General features: G+C 37.1%; 2 protein-coding genes across 4 annotated transcripts in view; one reads left to right on the top strand and one right to left on the bottom strand.

The window, feature by feature from the left end:
• Positions 1–19,667, bottom strand: part of LOC311098383 (H-2 class II histocompatibility antigen, A-U alpha chain-like) — a 131,170-nt gene that overhangs the window by 14,604 nt on the left and 96,899 nt on the right. The gene's annotated exons all lie outside the window — the stretch shown is intronic.
• On the top strand, positions 5,139–14,410 carry LOC311098377 (cationic amino acid transporter 4-like). Of its 3 annotated transcripts, XM_084138549.1 has the most exons (5): positions 5,139–5,225; positions 6,576–7,659; positions 8,671–9,410; positions 13,105–13,190; positions 13,303–14,410. In XM_084138549.1, the coding sequence occupies exons 2-4, from the start codon at positions 6,678–6,680 to the stop codon at positions 13,141–13,143; spliced, it is 1,761 nt and encodes a 586-aa protein (XP_083994675.1). In that variant the 5' UTR covers positions 5,139–5,225; positions 6,576–6,677; the 3' UTR covers positions 13,144–13,190; positions 13,303–14,410. The 3 variants fall into 3 exon arrangements, with proteins under 3 accessions (XP_083994675.1, XP_083994676.1, XP_083994674.1); XM_084138550.1 differs by lacking the exons at positions 13,105–13,190; positions 13,303–14,410 and adding an exon at positions 11,512–11,602; XM_084138548.1 differs by lacking the exons at positions 13,105–13,190; positions 13,303–14,410 and adding an exon at positions 10,451–11,345.

Below are 19,667 nucleotides of genomic sequence, written 5' to 3'. Positions count from 1 at the left end.
CAGCCACTAGGTGTGCACACTGTAGACACACAGTGTCTAGGTGTCTTCAACACAGTGTCACACTAGGTGTGCTTAATTGTAGACACACCAATCAGGTTTAAGCACTATAAAAAGGCAATAGGTAAGTTCACCTGTCTTCAACAAAAATGAACAGTGTCAGAGAGGGAGACTGCGGATGAGAGAGGGAATCCGGAGAGAACAGGGTGGAGGGAGAGGGAGAGGAAGACGGAGAGGGAGAGGAAGACCTGGAGGAGGGGTAGGACATGCACAAAGAAGACGACAACCAAATCTGTGTAACGAAATTAGTGCTACAATTGTGGACCATGTAATAAACCACGGACTAACACTGAGGGTGGATGGACTGAGAGTACAGCCTAACATAAGCAGGTACACGGTGGCATCAATATAGTTCGGACATTTCGTCAAGAGCACAGTTGAGAAACTTCTCTTCAGTCAACAGAAAATTCATTGCTTACTGCATGTACTATGTCAACAGTTTTTGTATATATTCCTGGTTGTATCATTTTACAGTAAGCTAAGTATTTTGTTTGGCTAACATAGGATTGAAAGTCATGAACACCAAGGGCCCCATACACAGGAGCAAGAGAGAGAGAGATCATAAACCTCGTTTTGGCTAATAATGCAATCAGACTTCGAGAAACTCAAGCCCATATTGTCAATGATCACCTAATTTACAATAATGTCCAACAGGTCTCTCTCTCAACAATAGCCCATATGCTTAAAAACATCAAGTTCTGATGAAACAACTAGTGCCATTTGGAAGAAATTCAGACAGGGTGAAAGTCCTGCGGCGTGAATATGTGGTTGTACATTTTGTTCACTGACTGTAGTATTGTGTACTGCACACATAACCTTTTTACTGTACATGTAATTTTATTGTATTGCAGACCTACAGTATATTGATCTACACAGTGTGATCTTTTGCTGTATTTCAGAGAGTTTTGCAAATAGATGTGGAGGAAGTCCCGCATGAGTTTATATACATTGATGAGGCTGGATTTAACCTGACAACAGTGAGAAGAAGGGGAAGAAACATCATTGGCCACAGGGCTACGGCTATTGTCAATGTACAAGGGCAACATGGGGATAACATTACCCTTTGTGCTGCCATTACACAGAATGTGGTCCTCCACCACCGCAATGCCAACTTAGGTCTTTACAACACTGACCTCATTCTTACATTTTTAGACAGATTACACAATATTATCACAGTCAGCAGCAAACTAAAGGGAGCAGATGGAATACATTGTCGTCTGGGACAATGTAGCTTTCCATTGTTCTGCTCTGACCCAAAACTGGTTTCATCAACACCCACAATTTACAGTTCAATACCTTCCACCATACTCCCCCTTCCTAAACCCCATCGAGGAGTTCTTCTCAACATGGCGTTGGAAGGTTTATGATCTCCGGCCCTATGTCCAGATGCCCCTCATTCAAGCTATAGAGGAAGCATGTGATCAAATTTAACCAGCATCCATACAAGGGTGTATCTGCACTCGAAAAGATTCTTCCCACGTTGCCTGGCAAATAAAAATATATAGTGTGATGTTGACGAGGCCCTGTGGCCAGATCCAGCCAGGCAGTTTTGTTTTTTATTCGGTACTGAACTGGATATGTAATTTAAGTAACAGTATTACTGTAAGCTTACAGTTCAATGGTACGTTCAGTAATAGTGTATGAAAACTCGAAAATGGTTTGTTATGAATGTTTTGAAATGTTCAGTATTGACTGACTTGAGTACATGAAAAGAAATAAATATTTTCATTAGTCTGCACAATTGGTGTCTTGTGGTGTTGGTGAATTTATTTTGACACTTTCTCTGTGTAAATGCTAAAAGTGTTTTAGGTTGAGCACAGGAGTGTTTAACTGATTCAAACAGAGTCAGACCATATGCTAGTTGTGCTAATGTTATGACAACAAAATAAGGTTTTGTAGGTGGCAAGGTGGCAAGTATTCAGACCCTTTGCTCAGTATTTAGTAGAAGCACCCTTTTGATCTAATACAGCCATAATTATTTTTTGGGAAAGATGCAACAAGTTTTTCACACCTGGATTTGGGTATCCTCTGCCATTCCTCCTTGCAGATCCTCTCCTGTCAGGTTGGATGGTAAACGTTGGTGGACAGCCATTTTCAGGTCTCTCCAGAGATGCTCAATTGGGTTTAAGTCAGGGCTCTGGCTGGGCCATTCAAGAACAGTCATGGAGTTGTTGTGAAGCCACTCCTTCGTTATTTTAGCTGTGTGCTTAGGGTCATTGTCTTGTTGGAAGGTGAACCTTCGGCCCAGTCTGAGGTCCAGAGCACTCTGGAGAAGTTTTAGTCCAGGATATCCCTGTACTTGGCCGCATTCATCTTTCCCTCGATTGCAACCAGTCGTCCTGTCCCTGCAGCTGAAAAACACCCCCACAGCATGATGCTGCCACCACCATGCTTCACTGTTGAGACTGTATTGGACAGGTGATGAGCAGTGCCTGGTTTTCTCCACACATACCGCTTAGAATTAAGGCCAAAAAGTTCTATCTTGGTCTCATCAGACCAGAGAATCTTATTTATCACTATCTTGGAGTCCTTCAGGTGTTTTTAGCAAACTTTCATGTGTCTTGCACTGAGGAGAGGCTTCTGTCGGGCCACTCTGCCATAAAGCCCTGACTGGTGGATGGCTGCAGTGATGGTTGACTTACTACAACTTTCTCCCATCTCCCGACTGCATCTCTGGAGCTCAGCCACAGTGATCTTTGGGTTCTTCTTTACCTCTCTCACCAAGGCTCTTCTCCCCCAATAGCTCAGTTTGGCCGGACGGCCAGCTCTAGGAAGGGTTCTGGTCGTCCCAAACGTCTTCCATTTAAGGATTATGGAGGCCACTGTTCTCTTAGGAACCTTAAGTGCAGCAGAGGTTTTTTTGTAACCTTGGCCAGATCTGTGCCTTGCCACAATTCTGTCTCTGAGCTCTTCAGGCAGTTCCTTTGACCTCATGATTCTCATTTGCTCTGACATGCACTGTGAGCTGTTAGGTCTTATATAGACAGGTGTGTGGCTTTCCTAATCAAGTCCAATCAGTATAATCAAACACAGCTGGACTCAAATGAAGGTGTAGAACCATCTCAAGGATGATCAGAAGAAATGGACAGCACCTGAGTTAAATATATGAGTGTCCCAGCAAAGGGTCTGAATACTTAGGACCATGTGATATTTCAGTTTTTCTTTTTTAATAAATGTGCAAAAATGTCAACAATTTTGTGTATTTCTGTCAATATGTGGTGCAGTGTGTACAATAATGAGAATTTTTTTTAACTTAAATGATTTTAGCAAATGGCTGCAATATAACAAAGAGTGAAAAATTTAAGGGGGTCTGAATACTTTCCGTACCCACTGTCTTCTCATATTTTATATGTAGGCCTAGTTCAATTTGGCAATTGACACTATAGTAGAATAAAAGTATATTGGTGTGAAAGATCACAGCACAGACCTTGAGTTGCACAACATCTAGTAGATTAAAAAGACAAGCAGGTAATTTAATTATTAATAGCAGTGTGAAAAATCAAAAGACCCAAAATATCTGTTAGTGAAAGACAATGGGCAAACTCAAAATCCAGATTAGTCTTCATGAGGTAATAAACATAGTAAAAATAGAAAACTTTATAAAGAATTTGCAAAAAAAAATAATAATAATAATTTAACAACATCATGATTGAGTGGCAAAAGGCAGATGATGATGATGATGATGACAATTTTCTTCATACAGCACCACATATACAAACACACACTTACATACATACATATTCTGTTTGCTTTAAAAGCTTTCAGTGCTTAGAGCTAGATGTGTAATACAATTTTTTTCTGTAAAAAATATAGAATAAAACAAGCCTTTTTTATCAGATTATGTGAAGGAATAGTCAACTGATTAATGGATTATCGTTAGTTGCATAGATATTATGAATTATTATATTATTTAACTAGCCAACAATGAAATTTGTGGATAATAAATATCTATTGATTTACCAGTTAGCAAACATGTGTACATGGTTTGGCAGGAATCTCTTGCTGGAAACTATGTTTAACAGCTGATATAATCATCAGTTATACCTCAAATGCTAAATTCAGTCTACTAAATTTTCTCAGTTTATACTGTATACTATTGTATTGGAACCTAAATTAAACATTTAACAAATTTGTAATACAACATCATGAAAATGCATGAACTGCGTTGCAGTTTATTGAAATGCATTATTTTGTTCCTTTTGGTTCTTTTCTATACTTTTTTTAATTCTATACTTTTTATATAAAGGAAAGGAAATGTAGACATATAAAGTTCATCTTTATATTTCTTTCTCTTCATTATTTCTACATAAGCACTTAGAATTACCATTATGATTGTATATATAAACTTTGCCATTTATTTTGGTTGTTAAATTTTGTACAGTAACATTTGTCCTTTTTTAAGATTTATATTAAGTTTTATTCTGAATATTTATTGAGTTTACTGAAACTCTATCAGTTTAATGAAAATATATAGCCCAACACTGTCATAATTTGTTAAAAAAATCATCTAAACTCACTTCACAAACAAACAAACAAACAAACAAACAAACAAACAAACAAACAAACAAACAAACAAACAGAATCTAGCCAACAGGTTGCTCCAGAAGAGAGTTTTTAATAAAATATATTATGAAATGTTTTTGATTCAACCTGTTGTTTACTTGTTTAAGAAAATACACAACTATTTGCATTGAAGCATTAAAGCATGAAATTATAGGCCCCATATATGATCTTTTTTTTTTTTTTTTTTACCTTTTGGGACTAAAAATATAGTTTTGCGCCAAAAAAAAAGGTTTAAATGAATGATAATTAGAATGACAACATCAAACTTGTAAATATATTATTTTAATAAATCAAAATCAAAAACTATATACTTGGAACTTCTGAAGCACCGATAGAATTCAATAAAATGAATTTGACTTTCCAAACAATACTAAGTGGCTCAATATTTCATTATCAGTTAAAGCATCATGTCTGTGTACAGACAAAAGTGCATTAGGTAAAGGGATGTTTCATTCAAACATTATCATTATCGATTAATGAGGTGCTGTGCCTTTAAGAACGGAAACAGCTCCTGTTCGCTCCTCCACCCTCTGCTCTGTTCAATGACGCTTTACAACATCGCTTTCATCAAACACGACACGAATGAACGCAAGAATCAATTACAGGTAAAAAGCCATAGCCTACTATCCTTTATCGATGAATTTGCATGTTTATGTTTTAATGCTTAGATTTGTCGTTAATGCGAAACAGAGCGGGGCAGTTTCTCACCTGTCTTCGTGACGATGCTCAACACCGTGTGGTTTTAGCAAAAAGGGATGAAAACAGATAGCTGTCACTGTAGCAGCTATAGTTCATTCAAACGATTACAGCACCGAGAAAATATCGTTGGCTCTTAAATGTGAGCTTATGTGAGCTCTTTAAAATATCACTACAGACTCAAATACATGTTGAGTTAGATTATCAATGCTGCGTTTTATGGAGAAAGGTGGTGCATTAACATTTAGCGTGTATTTCATAGCATTTTTCATCAAGTAAAGTGAGTTGTAAATTCACTGTACAATGGAGATGTTCAGATAAGGATGAGGTGTATGACGTCATCCAGGGCTCGCTCCAGCAGTGAGTCTAGAGAAGCAGCGGATATGATGTGTGATGTGAACGGGAATCACCATCTGTCATCCGCAGCATCATCTGTGTAAACTGTGACCTGGTTACATCTCCACAGAACTGCTTATTATGATTCATTCATTTAATCAAAATTAAGAATTTTTATTTTTTTATTTAGCATTAAACACTTTAAACGTTTATGTTGAATATTCAAAAGATATTATCCCAGGTTATATGATTGATAATTAGTAATTCAGTTCAAACTTTTTAGGAATTCTTTCTGTACCAAATCGATGACTGCGGTTTTTGGTTGCCTGCAAAAGGTGTTAATACAAAGGGTTTATTATATACATTATGATTATGGCATAAAACAAATATTAATGATGTACCCACCCATTAAAATGATGTACCATGATTTGTCGTAATGGCCCCGTGACTGTGTGTAAATTATTCACAACATTTCATAACACAATAAATGCATGTTGAATAATTGACTGGCTTCTATATTATTGTATATTACACAGCTCTCTGCTGTGTACGATCATAGTAGATTTGTATGTAATAAAATTTACTGGAAGTTGCTGGATGTAAATCCTTCATATTCAGTCAATGTTTTCAGTGCTGCATTCAGTTTTTCTTTTGTTAATCTACAACCACTTAACATTAGACATACGTTAACAACTGAGACAGTCAATAGATGTACATATCTGATAAATACAGGTCTGTACAAAGGGACTAAACCCATCACTTGACAGGCCTAGAATAGAATGTTATGAAATATATAAAATGTTCAATAAAAAAAAAAATGATTTCACCACACTTTGAATATACATATTCAGCCTAAACAATCATTCATTTCTGACTTTGCTTTTCAGTATATAATATTTATTCTGTGTTTATTTTCATTTCAGGTTTATAAGGCCTGTTTGACTCTGAAAACTATGGACCAGGTGTGAGTGTCACAGTGTGACATTTCATATCATCTCTTTTACGAACCTTTGTTCTCTAACAAGATGGCGTCATGTGTTTCTGGATGCTCTTCAGTGATGAGGTTCTGTCAGAAGCTGAACAGGCTAAAGACGCTGGAGGATGATGTTATGGCAACATCACTGAAACGTTGTCTGTCCACAGTGGACCTCGCTCTGCTTGGTGTTGGTGGAATGGTGGGTTCAGGCCTGTATGTTCTCACAGGAACCGTTGCTAAAGACACTGCAGGACCGGCTGTCGTGGTGTCGTTCCTCATAGCAGGAGTAGCGTCTCTCATGGCAGCGCTGTGCTATGCTGAGTTTGGTGCCCGTGTACCAAAGACAGGCTCCGCCTATATGTTTACTTACGTTTCTGTTGGGGAAATCTGGGCGTTCCTGATTGGTTGGAATGTCATTTTGGAGTATATGATTGGCGGGGCTGCGGTAGCTCGTGCGTGGAGTGGCTATTTAGACTCTATTTTCAATCACCGCATCCAGAACTTCACGGAAAGTCACGTGATGCGATGGGACGTGCCCTTCATTACTCATTACCCAGACCTCTTAGCGGCCTCCATCCTCCTAGTGGCTTCATTTTTCATCTCATTTGGTGTTCGTGTCTCATCTTGGCTCAACCACATCTTTTCGGCCATCAGTATGGCAGTCATTGCCTTTATCTTGGTCTTTGGGTTTGTACTGGCCGACCCAGTCAACTGGAGCGCTCGGGAGGGAGGCTTTGCCCCGTTTGGATTTTCAGGTATTATGGCAGGAACTGCAACATGCTTCTATGCCTTTGTTGGCTTTGACGTGATAGCGGCTTCCAGTGAAGAAGCCTGTAATCCTCAGAAGGCTATTCCTATAGCGACTGCCATCTCATTGGGCCTGGCGGCCACAGCGTACGTCTTGGTGTCCACAGTTCTTACATTGATGGTTCCATGGCATACACTCGACCCAAACTCAGCTCTGTCAGATGCGTTCTTCAGACGGGGATATAGCTGGGCCGGGTTCATCGTGGCTGTGGGTTCCATCTGTGGTGAGTATGAGTTAGTGGTTGACATAGAGGATTTTCAATGGCCAATGTTGATATATAGTGAGCAGGGTGATTGGCTGATTTAATACAAATATACGCAATTATATGACAACAAAAGATGATTTTTTTTTTAAATTTAATAACAACTTATTTAATGCAATAACTATTCATTCACACATTTTTTTAGATAATAGTGGCCAATCATATGAGCAAATTATTCAGTTTTGTTGAAAACTGTCTTGTTGAGGCAACATCACATCTCTTTTTTGATGCGCTTTTAGGAATTTATTTAATATTCCATCCTGGTTTGTTTGCATGTCACCTTACCCATTGAAACAAATTATTACCTCCAGTGAACAGCTTTTAAATTTTTTATTTATTTTATGACCAAAATCATACTTTTATAGCTAGGATGGATTAAATTAATCAAAAATGGCACTAAGACCTTTATAATGTTACCAAAAATGTCTAATTCAAGTAAATGCTTTTCTTTTGAACTTTCTATTCATCACACCATCAAAGTATAACAAAAATATTAAGCAGCACAACTGTTTTCAACATTGATAATAATAAGAAATGATTCTTGAGCACCAAATAAGCATATATATTAGATTTCTGAAGGAAATTACTCAAAAGAGTAGTTTCTGAAAATTCAGCTTTGCACTGCAGTCAATATTCAGTCTTGCAGTTTAAAATATTAAATTGTAATAATATTTCACAATATTAATGTTTTTACTGTATTTTTGATCAAATAAATGCAGCCTTGGTGAACAGAACAGACTTTCACAAACATAAAAAAAATCTTACTGACCTCAAACCTATGAACGTTAGTGTGTGTAGAGATCCATATTGATGTTCATATGATCACATTGATGTAAAATATTTTTTTCTTGGAAGACATGACTGAACTTTATAGCAGTCTCTATAATTGTTATGTTGATATAGATGGAGAAATATGGAGTTATACTGTTTCCTATCTTGTCTAATTATAACTGTCTAATCTCTCTCATCTAGCCATGAACACTGTGTTGCTCAGCAACCTCTTCTCTCTCCCGCGGATTGTGTACGCCATGGCGGAGGATGGCCTCTTCTTCTCTGTCTTTTCTCGTGTCAACCCTGTAACCAAAGTCCCGGTGATCGCCATTCTTGTTTTTGGCAGCCTTATGGCATTTCTTGCCCTCATCTTTGATCTAGAAGCACTAGTCCAGTTCCTCTCTATTGGCACTCTGCTTGCTTACACTTTTGTAGCGGCCAGCATCATAGTGCTCCGCTACCAACAGGATAAATGTACTGGTAGCTCAGGAGGAATCAAGACCGATGCTTCATCCACACCTTCACTGAACCAGTCAGGGCAGCAGGTGGATCCGTCTGTGGCAGTGAACGAGACCCAGACCTTTGCACAGGACAGCGGAGAGCCAAAGGAGTATGAGTCATTCTCTGATAAACTTCAGCTGGTGGAGAGGCAGAAGGCGGTGAAGGAGAGACGCGCTGCTGGGACACTGAAGGCTTGCTGGGAACCGTATCTGGGCCGTATACTGGGGGACTGTGAGCCGGGGGAGGTGGTGGCGTTCTCTGTGCTGGCTCTGATGGTCAGTGCTGTCTCTTTTAGTGCTGTGTTGGTGTTTGGGACTAACCAGCTGCATCTGCCTGTGTGGAGCTTCACCCTGCTGCTGGTCATCTTCAGTCTGGTCTTCCTGCTCAGTCTGGCTCTCATCTGGGTCCATGAACAGCAGCCCAATAACAAGACCTTTCAGGTTAGTTACATTTACTGCAGTAATGAGGGGAATAGATATCTGCTAAGGTATCCACAGATATCATATAGTTAAAGGGTTAGTTTACCAACAAATTAAAATTATGTCATCAATTACTCACTGGCATGTCATTCAAAAACCATAATGAACACTCAAATGACTCACTCAAAGACTGTCCCTTCGTGGCGTAACAATGTAACTGGACTGAGTGACATCCTGTCTAGAATGCGCAGAGACTTTCAATGCCAATACTGGTGAAATATCAGCAGAAAGCCTCTCGTAAAGTGAGATTCAAGGAACTAACTGTTATATAACAATGGCCTAACAAGCTCATTGTCAGGTTTATGTTGTGTTTATTATATTATGTGGACCTGACCCTTATTTTGACATTGTATCTTAATTTTACTCCACTTTGTTTTAACGCGCTTTTTAGTTTCGGTTTCATTACTGAACATGTACTCGTCTTCGTGCCTGCTGACCACAGCGTAACACTTATTTATTTAGAGATAAAAACGCATATCACGCTGTTGAGTCACTCAAAATTATTTAAAATACTTTTTTAAAGTCTTTTTTTAGAGTTTTACTTTTACACTTACATTTACAAATTGCCCTCTAAATGTATAAAATCTGAACTGCCTGTAGCATGATTTCTTTTAAAATCTCTGTGTCTATGATTTTCAGCTGAAACACTGTGCTTTACTATAAATAGCTTATTATAACTTTATAACACATTATAACACAGGCACAGATAGCAGCTTTTTGCTGACTTTGAATGAGAGAGAGACTCTGAGGCAATCAGGACTGGAACACTAAAGTTAGTTTTAGTGAAACTTAAGCTTAAGAAACTAAGTTCGTTTTTTTTTTTTTTTTCAATCTGAACCTCAATCTGAACGTCAACCTTGAATGACGCCATTCTTCCACCTTTTTATAAAAAATCTGTCTTTACAACTTTTACTTGTAACGGAGTAATATTTGACCAGTAGTATCTGTACTTTCAAGTAAGGAAGTTGTGTACTTTGTCCTCCTCTGCCTCTCGATGATAGGTGGAAGAATGGCGTCATTCAAGGGAAGACCGTGGTGACGGTCTGAGGTCGAAAAAGATCTGCAGTGAGCCAAAGACAGTCTCAAAAACGCGGTTTGAAATCGCTGGTGTTTCTGACGTCACAAACTACCTTAAAGACATATCTTACGATGTCGGAAAGATCCGGGAGGCCCTCCCGGAGAGATACCGTAAATACCTGATCTTCCTACACAGCTTCTCTGGCTGCAATACTGTATCAGCAATTTCTGGGTTTATCAAACCAACTTTGCTCACCAAGCTCTGCTTTCAAAGCAGAGGGGGCCATTGATGTGTTCAATGACATCAGAGCCAAGAAAGAAAAGAAAAGTGACATCATCAAAGCTGGCTGCGAACTGTTCAAACTCACATTCTGCGGAAATCCACCTGAAGATTTGGAAGACTTAAGATTTGATATCATCAGCAAGCGGGCCGCAGCCGGAAGCATCAAGCCTGAGAAACTGCCTCCGACTACAGGAGCTGCAACACAGCACTCTCTGCGGGCATATCTCCAGACCAGAGATCGGCTACTGCTACAAAGTCCATCACTGGATGTCCTTGAGTATGTATGGAATCAAGGAGAACAAGGTTATGCACCAGTCCCTACAACAGATCCCATTGCACTGCACTACCTTCTGAAGTTTGTCAGCTGCAACTGTGCAGGGGACTGTGACACTCTCAGGTGCTGCTGTAAAAAGCAAGGCATCAAGCGTATTTCTGTTTGTGGGAACTGTCATGGTAACTCTTGCCAGAACATCAACCAGCCAGATGATAACAGAAGTGATGGAGATGTAGGGGAGTTGGATGAGGTTTGTTAAATTGTAAACTGATTTAGTAAGTTTTGTTTTGTAATTGTTCAATAAAACAATTTTTTTGTGGTTTTTGTATGGACTTTGAGTCATTTTTACTCAAAACTAATGGCTGGGATAAATTCAGCACCCCTAAAAACCCCTAGTTAGACATCTCAAAAGGTAATATTGGTAAAAAAAACAAAACATTATTTTTACCCAGGCCGTCTGGCCACCCCAACTTTGATTGCCTCTCCAGGTGTTTCCCCGAGGATTTGGCCATGGATAAATTGGGAGGTGTTACTAGACACCTATAGGAACACATGGTAAAAAAAAAAAAAAAGCTATTGGTAAGATTTTTTTTTTTTTTTTTTTTTGCAGATTGGCAAAAAAAAATGCCTAACTTTTCCTAACTAACACTGCATTTCATAAACTTCTATCATCAGACTTTATCTACTATTTTTTGACTCTAGCCCAACTTAAGACATCTTTTCCAGAAATGACATGCGTTTTCAAATAAACATTTTTATATATTTTTGCAACTCACATTTGTTGGAGTCATTGTCTGTAATTTCACATCAGCCTGTATTTATCCATTCACTTATAAAACATTTTTTATTATAGATCTTTCCTTCAAAAGGATTTCCTTGAGACTTCAATCTTTTGACCTTATTTTTATCTCTTGTTCTTTCTCAGATGAAAACTTTAATATTGTCACATTAAACACTGATCTACTTTCAAACCCACAATAACACCAGAAATTTCAGAATTTTACAGTTACGGGCTAAATGACCCTGCTGACCACTGACAGATGACACTCTCTGTCATCTGGTGGATTTGTATCCTCAACTACAGCAGCAGACAACAGACACCTTGCCTACATTTTGATCATTGTGATCTTGCAAACGTCTCCAACTTACTGCACACCCTTGAAGCAGTCTGTCCCAATCAGGAATGTAAACAGAGCCACTGATAAGCAGTTCTCTGTATTCTTTTGATAGTCCACCAGTGGCAGATTCAATCACAATAGCCAAATCATAATCTTCATCATTATCATTGGCAGCACATTCATTTTCATAAGCTGCATGGAAACGCTCAACATATTCTAAGGGGTTTTCACAAAGTTTCTGTTTAACTTTAGACACACTTTAAGGAAATGAAATGTCCAAGGAAATGATCCCCAACCCATAATTAATCAATCGTAAGCAATATGAGACTAAAATTAGAATTTTTTTTAGGTTCTTTCTTTGTTTGTAGCTAGTCAAGTTGTTGTTTAACTTGCCATACGGAATCAAAACCCTGACAACCCATTTTCTTAATTTCTGCAAATTTCTTTGAAGTGAGGACTTCAGAGCAGAGCTGCTTACAGCATATCTTAGTCACGGGTTAAAACTCACCTCACCTCATTTCTAACTCACCATAGAAATCACCTTCCCTGGCCACAAAGCAATTTATACCATTGAACAGGCCTTTAATGGAATTGCAGGCAAGTCTACAACAATTGTATAGGACTTGGAAATATTTTTGAGTGTTAATGTTCGAGGTGACAGATTTAGGCTAAACCCTTTTACTTCTGTAGCTTTTCTGTTGTTTTTTTTTTTTTTTTTTTTATACACTGAAATGTGCACTGAAATGGTTATTTTCAGGGTTATGTTCTGTTCAATACAAATTACACTGATCTAAAAAAAATCTTCAAATACCCTATTCTGAGGACTGATTTAACATTTTTATGCAGAGTTTAAATGAAGTTACCCACATACCTCTTTATAGACATGTTTTGTTATGCCTATATTGCATTGTAGTGACCTACATTTTTTTTTGTTTTTTTACTCCCATATGGTCTGTGATGCAGACTGTGTCATCAGGCAAAATGGCCTGTCTCAACCGATGACTCCAGAATATTTCGAGCCTCTTCTCTTTCCCAGCAACTGGCACAACGTAGGTTATTCATGCAAAAAGTACAGCTTTAAAAACACATTCACCAATTTCTAATTACAAACAAATTGTACAATGTACAATTTGTATTGTCTATTATTTTTACTCTATCCAGGTGAATTCTCAGGAGTTTTGCTGGGAGACAAGGGATATCCCTGCCTGCCTTATCTCTTGACTCCCTATCAGGAGACCCAGACTGAGGCACAACGCAACTACAACATTGCCCATACACGCACAAGAGCTCGTATAGAGATGACATTTGGTCTCATTAAATCAAGATTCCAGTGCCTTAACCATCTCTGAGTGACTCCACAAAAGGCATGTGTTGCTTGTGTTGTGCTCCATAACATTGCCTGCCTGAGATGAGAGAGAGACCACCAAGGATGATTGTAGAGGAGGACTGGGGCAAAAAGGTCAGGTGCCATTACTTCATTATGACAGTTCTACTTGCATCTTTCTCCAGTTTTTGGATTTCCAGCACCAGCTTTCTCATCTTCAACTTCTTATATTGGATGTCTATTAGAGAGGATTATATAGTACACGAAGATTATATAGATATAGAACTACTAGGTAATGTAACCCCACCTATATTGTGTCTCCTATCTAATTAATCCTCTTTTTATGACTCACACTTTAGTGTACATCACCTTCTCATAGAATGCAGTGTGTGTTTGCTATATCTATTTGAGCGTAAATGGACACAAATGGCAAGACCCATGTCTTACCACACAGAGAAAGAGTCATAAATCCTCCCAACAGAGGAATTTCCCGCTTGTAAATTCCACCTTTCTTATTGGTCGAGCCAACCCTGAGAGGTGGGACCTTTCTCAGGCTTTAAATTGCCTCTACACAAGCCCTTCCCTCTCTTGGCCTTCTCGGTACGTTCGGTTTGCTGTCCTGCGTGGCCGGCTGGCCGCACCAGGCCCCAGGGCAGCAGGCCTTCACTCACAACCAGCCATGTGCTCATCCAGGAGAAAGCGGACTCTCTCAACCACACTAGAATAAAGGACATCCGGTGTTTGGCAAAATTTCTTCATCAAGAAATGATCCCCCTTCTTGTTCCCCCTTCTATTCCCTCAATGACTGGCCTCCCCTTTGTGAGTTCCAAGGCCAGAGCCTACTCCTCTGCAGGAGTAAAGGGTGCTGGTGGTGGCCCTCCCCCAGTTCCAGCAACATCACTCTTCTTTTTTGGCAGCTGCATTTAATAAACATCATGAAATCAGACAATTATAGCATCAAGCATTATAGCCTATATATTACTTACCATTCTGAATAGTATTGTTATGTTTAATTTTCACCTGCTGCCATGTTCTTTTCTCACCACTCAAGTTATATATTTATATATATTATTTATATATATTATTATTATTATTATTATTATTATTTTATGTATTGTGGCTGATATTCAATTTTACAAAGAAAGGTTAAAGGTAATTTTTTGAAGCCAGTTTAATGTAATTTAAGTTGAAATGACTTAACGGAACATGCCAACTTTTTGGCACTTTAGCTTATTCACCGTATCCCCCAAAGTTAGATAAGTCTATACATACCCTTTTCATCTCCGTGCGTGCCGTAACTCTGTCTGACGCACCCACCGCTAGCCTAGCTTAGCGCAAAGACTGGAGGTAAACGGCTCCAGCTAGCATACTGCTCCCAATAAGTGGCAAAATAACGCCAACATTTTGTGATTTGTATAGTCACAGCGTGTACAAATAACAAGGTCATAAATAAGAAAGTCATACAGGTTTGGAATAATATGAGTAAATCATGATTTCCAGATCTGTCAATTTGCGAGGGTTTTTCCTGTGCACGGCCCTAGGACCCCATATGTGAACTTGGATCACAAAACCAGTCATTAGTCGAACGGGTATATTTGTGGCAATAGCCAACAAAACATTGTGTGGGCAAAGAGTATAGAAGTACATTGGTGTGGGTCAAAATTATCGATTTTTCTTTTATGCCAAAAATCATTAGGATATTAAGTACTGTAAAGATCATGATCCATGAAGATATTTTGTAAATGTCCTACCTTAAATATATCAAAAATTTATTTTTGTGAGTGAATGCAGCACAATCATGAACATAAATGGAAAACTTTAAAGGCGATTTTCTCAATGTTTAGATTTTTTTGCACCCTCAGATTCCAGATTTACAAATAGTTGTATCTCGGCCAAATATTGCCCTATCCTACCAAACCATACATCAATGGAAAGCTTATTTATTCAGCTTTCATATGATCTATAAATCTCAATTTAAAAAAAAAAAATTACCCATAAGACTGGTTTTGTGGTCACATATATTTTCTGGATTTATCGTTCTTTCCTGAAGCCGTTCTTATGTTGATTTTGTTGTGAGTTATGGATCATTGTCTTGTTAAAAAATTAAAGTTCTCTTAATTGTTAGCTTTCTAGCAGACGTCAGAAGATTCTGTGCCAAAATCGACTGGTACTTCAAGCTATTGGTGATTCCCTCCACCTGAACTAAAGCCCTAGTTCCAGCTAAAGAAAAGCCAGCACCATGCTTCATCGTGGGTATTGTTTTACTGATGTGTTGTGGTGTTTTTGCACTCTTACAATTTTGGCCAAAAACTTAAATCTTGGTCTCATTAGGACTGTGACACATTTATCCACATTTTAAGGGTTTTAAGAAATTCTTGTTGTTTCAGAAAAAAAAAAAAATAAAAAAAAAAAAAAATAAAATAAAATATATATATATATATATATATATATATATATATATATATATATATATATATATGTATCCACAAAAAGGGGGAAGATATGAATAAATTCCAAAATATATTTTAGTTAATATTCAAAATATATAATCCTAAAAACAATGTACTGCCCCTTTTGTATTTTGCATTACTTTTGATTTTACATGTTCCTGGTTCAACATTTTGTTGATCCTGCAACAACATTCCTGTCAGAAAGTTTATTCCTAACCATATCCCCACCACTCTTCCCATAAGTTATCCCTAAAATCAGAGGGAAATGATAGATTTTAAAAAAAATCACTCCGCCCAAGTAGCAGTGCTTCGCCTTCTGAGAATATAGTTCCCAGTGTGTATATGGTTAGAAGACGGCTGTGTCTCATGTGACCTTGTTATTTGTACACGCTGTGACTATACAAATCACAACATGTAGGAAAATGTTGGCGTTATATTGTCACTTATTGGGAGCAGTATGCTAGCTGGAGCCGTTTACCTCCAGTCTATTATGAAGGACTAAAAATGACAGAACAAAAAATAAATTAATAAAAGTAGAAATAAATAAATAAATGCAGAAATAATAGTGAAAATAAATACATTTTGGTAATATAAATGGCTATTTCTGTATTTTTACATGTATTTATTGAATTTATTTATGCATTTCTATATGTATTTATTTATGTATTTATACATTTATTTATATATTTATGTATTTATTTATTTATATATGTATTTATTTCTACATTTATTTATTCCTACATTTATTTATTTCTGTATTTCCGCATTTCTACATTTATTTATTTCTGTATTTCCACATTTCTACATTTATTTTTCCCTGCGCATGTATGCTAATTGACCAATGGTCAGGCCACGCACCCAAACGCGATGAACCAATCACAGTACGCATAGCTAACCCAATACACTCGGACATTCTCTGCTTCCACGTCCATTGCAATGCATTGCAGTTAGTCAGTTTTCATTCGTTTTTATGTTTTTTCTTGTCATTTTGGCTTTTAAACAGCGTGTGTGTGTGATTTTGGTTGGGTGACAGTTGTAGGTTACAGTTTGACAAAAGTTTACAGTTTGACAAAAGCACAATGTTGTGTTTTACACAAATATAAGTACACTAAACACTTTGCAGTTTTAATTATGTCCTGTATGAACAAAATGGAGTATGTTTTTATGTTTCCACTGTTCGATCGCGCCCGCTCTCTGACACACACACACACACACACACATTCCAGCATTGCAATCTTGACATCGCAGCCTGTTCATTACTCTGCGCTCACACCAAACGCGAATAGAGCGTCAAATTCGCGCGTATTGCGTCTAGTTCGACGCTTGAACATTCTGAATCCAAAGCGAATAGGACGCGTATAAAGCGAGCGTTTGAAGCGAAATAGCACCAAACTATAACGTTTACACTGTGAACTGTAAATCTATGTCTGGAGCTGAAGCTTATCGACCTTCTCAACAATAAAATTATTAATATAACCCTCCAATGCATATTTAAGGCCCTTTTGGTGACATCGAGATGATATATAATCTTTCTGTCTCCAAAAAATCATCAATTGTCTCCTGTGAAATGTATCCTACTGTGACAGCTGCCATAGCGCCTGTTACCGAATGTTGACTGTTTGTCCAGTGAGTGGAGGGGGCGTGGCTTAGCCATAGGTCAATTAGCATACAGGCGCAGGGAAAAATAAATGTAGAAATGTGGAAATACAGAAATAAATAAATGTACAAATGTGGAAATACAGAAATAAATAAATGTAGAAATAAATAAATTTAGAAATAAATACATATATAAATATATAAATAAATACATAAATATATAAATAAATGTATAAATACATAAATAAATACATATAGAAATGCATAAATAAATAAATAAATACATGTAAAAATACAGAAATAGCCATTTATATTACCAAAATGTATTTATTTTCACTATTATTTCTGCATTTATTTATTTATTTCTACTTTTATTTATTTATTTATTTATTTTTCGTTCTGTCATTTTTAGTCCTTCATAGGTCTTTGTGCTAAGCTAGGCTAGCTAGAAAAGGGTATGTATGGACTTATATAACTCTGGGGGATACGGTGAATAAGCTAAAGTCCCAAAAAGTCGTTGTGTTCCTTTAAGTCATTTCAACTTAAATTACATTAAACTGGCTTTAAAAAATGAGTTAAATCTTGCATAACTTATAAAAAAAAAGTTGCAAATTGCTTAACTTATTTTGATGAGTTAAGCAATGTAAAAACATATGTTGTAATAACTTATTGATTTTTTTTTTCAGTGTGGAGGTCAGGTAACCACTAGGGGTCCTCAGCAAACTTCCAAGGGAGACCTAATCAGAGTGTTTAATTATATTAACATAATCTTAATTAATATTTAAAAAGTAAACACGAAAAAATAATGATGTAAAACATTAAACTAACATCATGTATTAAGCTATTTTATTTATTAGTACCAGAGGTATGGTACTGTACTGATATTGTAGGCCTATTGAATGTCTGCATACATGTCAATTATAAACATAATTACTGTGAAATACTGTTCATTATTATTTATTATATTAAATTAGGCTTTATATCAGATTTCTCTAACTCTGTAACCAGTAAAATCTCAAATTCAATTTCTTTAACATAAGAATGCTCTCACAGATGACTATATCTTGGAAAATTTCAGCTTCCTACAGTATATCTGATCCCACAGCAGAGATATTCAACCTGAAAGTGTTTAGTATTTTAAATTGCACTTTCTTACCACCATGAAAAAAATAATAATTATAATAAAGAAGTCTCAAACCTAAAATGTTTTGCATGTGTAGGTTACTCTTAAAAATTAATTTAAGACTGAGAATGGAAAACGTCCCATAATAAATTGAAACAAGGAACTGCTTTTTGTTCCTAGGAGCAACACCCATCCTGAGCCGGGAGGTTTGAGGTTTCTGTACACCACTATAACCAAAATGTATGGGATCTTAATTTATGGGAAAGACATCCATGTGTTTAAACCAAGTAAAATAAAATAAAATAACAACGGATGATATTGCAATACTGGCACACATATAGAGGTAATCAATCAATAAATCAAACAAACAAACAAATAAATAAATTTGAAGAATTGAAAATGGTCAAGCAACCTCTAATTTCAATTCTTCAAATATATTTATGTGTTTGTTTCATTGATTGATTACCTATGTGTGCCAGTATTGCAATATTTTACTACATTTTATTTTTATGCTGTTGACACTGTCAACAACAATAATCCTAGACATATAATCCAATAGTGGGATGGGTTTTAAAGGTCCCGTATTATGCCCCTTTTCACAAGATGTAAAATAAGTCTCTGATGTCTCCAGAAAGTTTCAGCTCAAAATACCCAACAGATCATTTTTTACAGCATGTTTAAATTGTCATTTTTTGGGGCTCAGAAAAACGCGCTGTTTTACTGTGTGCCCTTTAAATGCAAATAAGCTTCTGCTGCACGGCACAGGGGGCGGAGCTTCATGAGCTCGCGCTCAGTCTCTCAGGACAATTTCATCTCATGGAATGATGATAATATCAGAAACTCTCAGTAACGGTGTTCATTTCGAGTCGGACAATAATGCTCACAGAGTCAGAGTGCTGTATAGAGATGAAACAGGTATAGTTTAGTAGTTTAATTACGGTTAACGTATTTGTCATCTGCTTGTATGTATCCATTATTTATTAATAGCCTACAAGTCTGCTGTCTGAATGATGATCAAACATATACTGATGAG

This window comes from Abramis brama (assembly GCF_963993115.1).
Source record: "Abramis brama genome assembly, chromosome: 16".
Lineage (NCBI taxonomy): Eukaryota > Metazoa > Chordata > Actinopteri > Cypriniformes > Leuciscidae > Abramis > Abramis brama.
This window is presented reverse-complemented; position numbering and strand designations above follow the sequence as displayed.

What these genes read in the sequence shown, in the direction of transcription:
- LOC311098377 (XM_084138548.1), top strand. Translation starts at nt 6,678, where the DNA reads ATGGCGTCATGTGTTTCTGGATGCTCTTCAGTGATGAGGTTCTGTCAG. An exon ending in GGCTGTGGGTTCCATCTGTG is followed by an intron (nt 7,660 to 8,670) that starts GTGAGTATGAGT and finishes TCTCTCATCTAG; the next exon opens with CCATGAACACTGTGTTGCTC. An exon ending in CCAATAACAAGACCTTTCAG is followed by an intron (nt 9,411 to 10,450) that starts GTTAGTTACATT and finishes TCTCGATGATAG; the next exon opens with GTGGAAGAATGGCGTCATTC.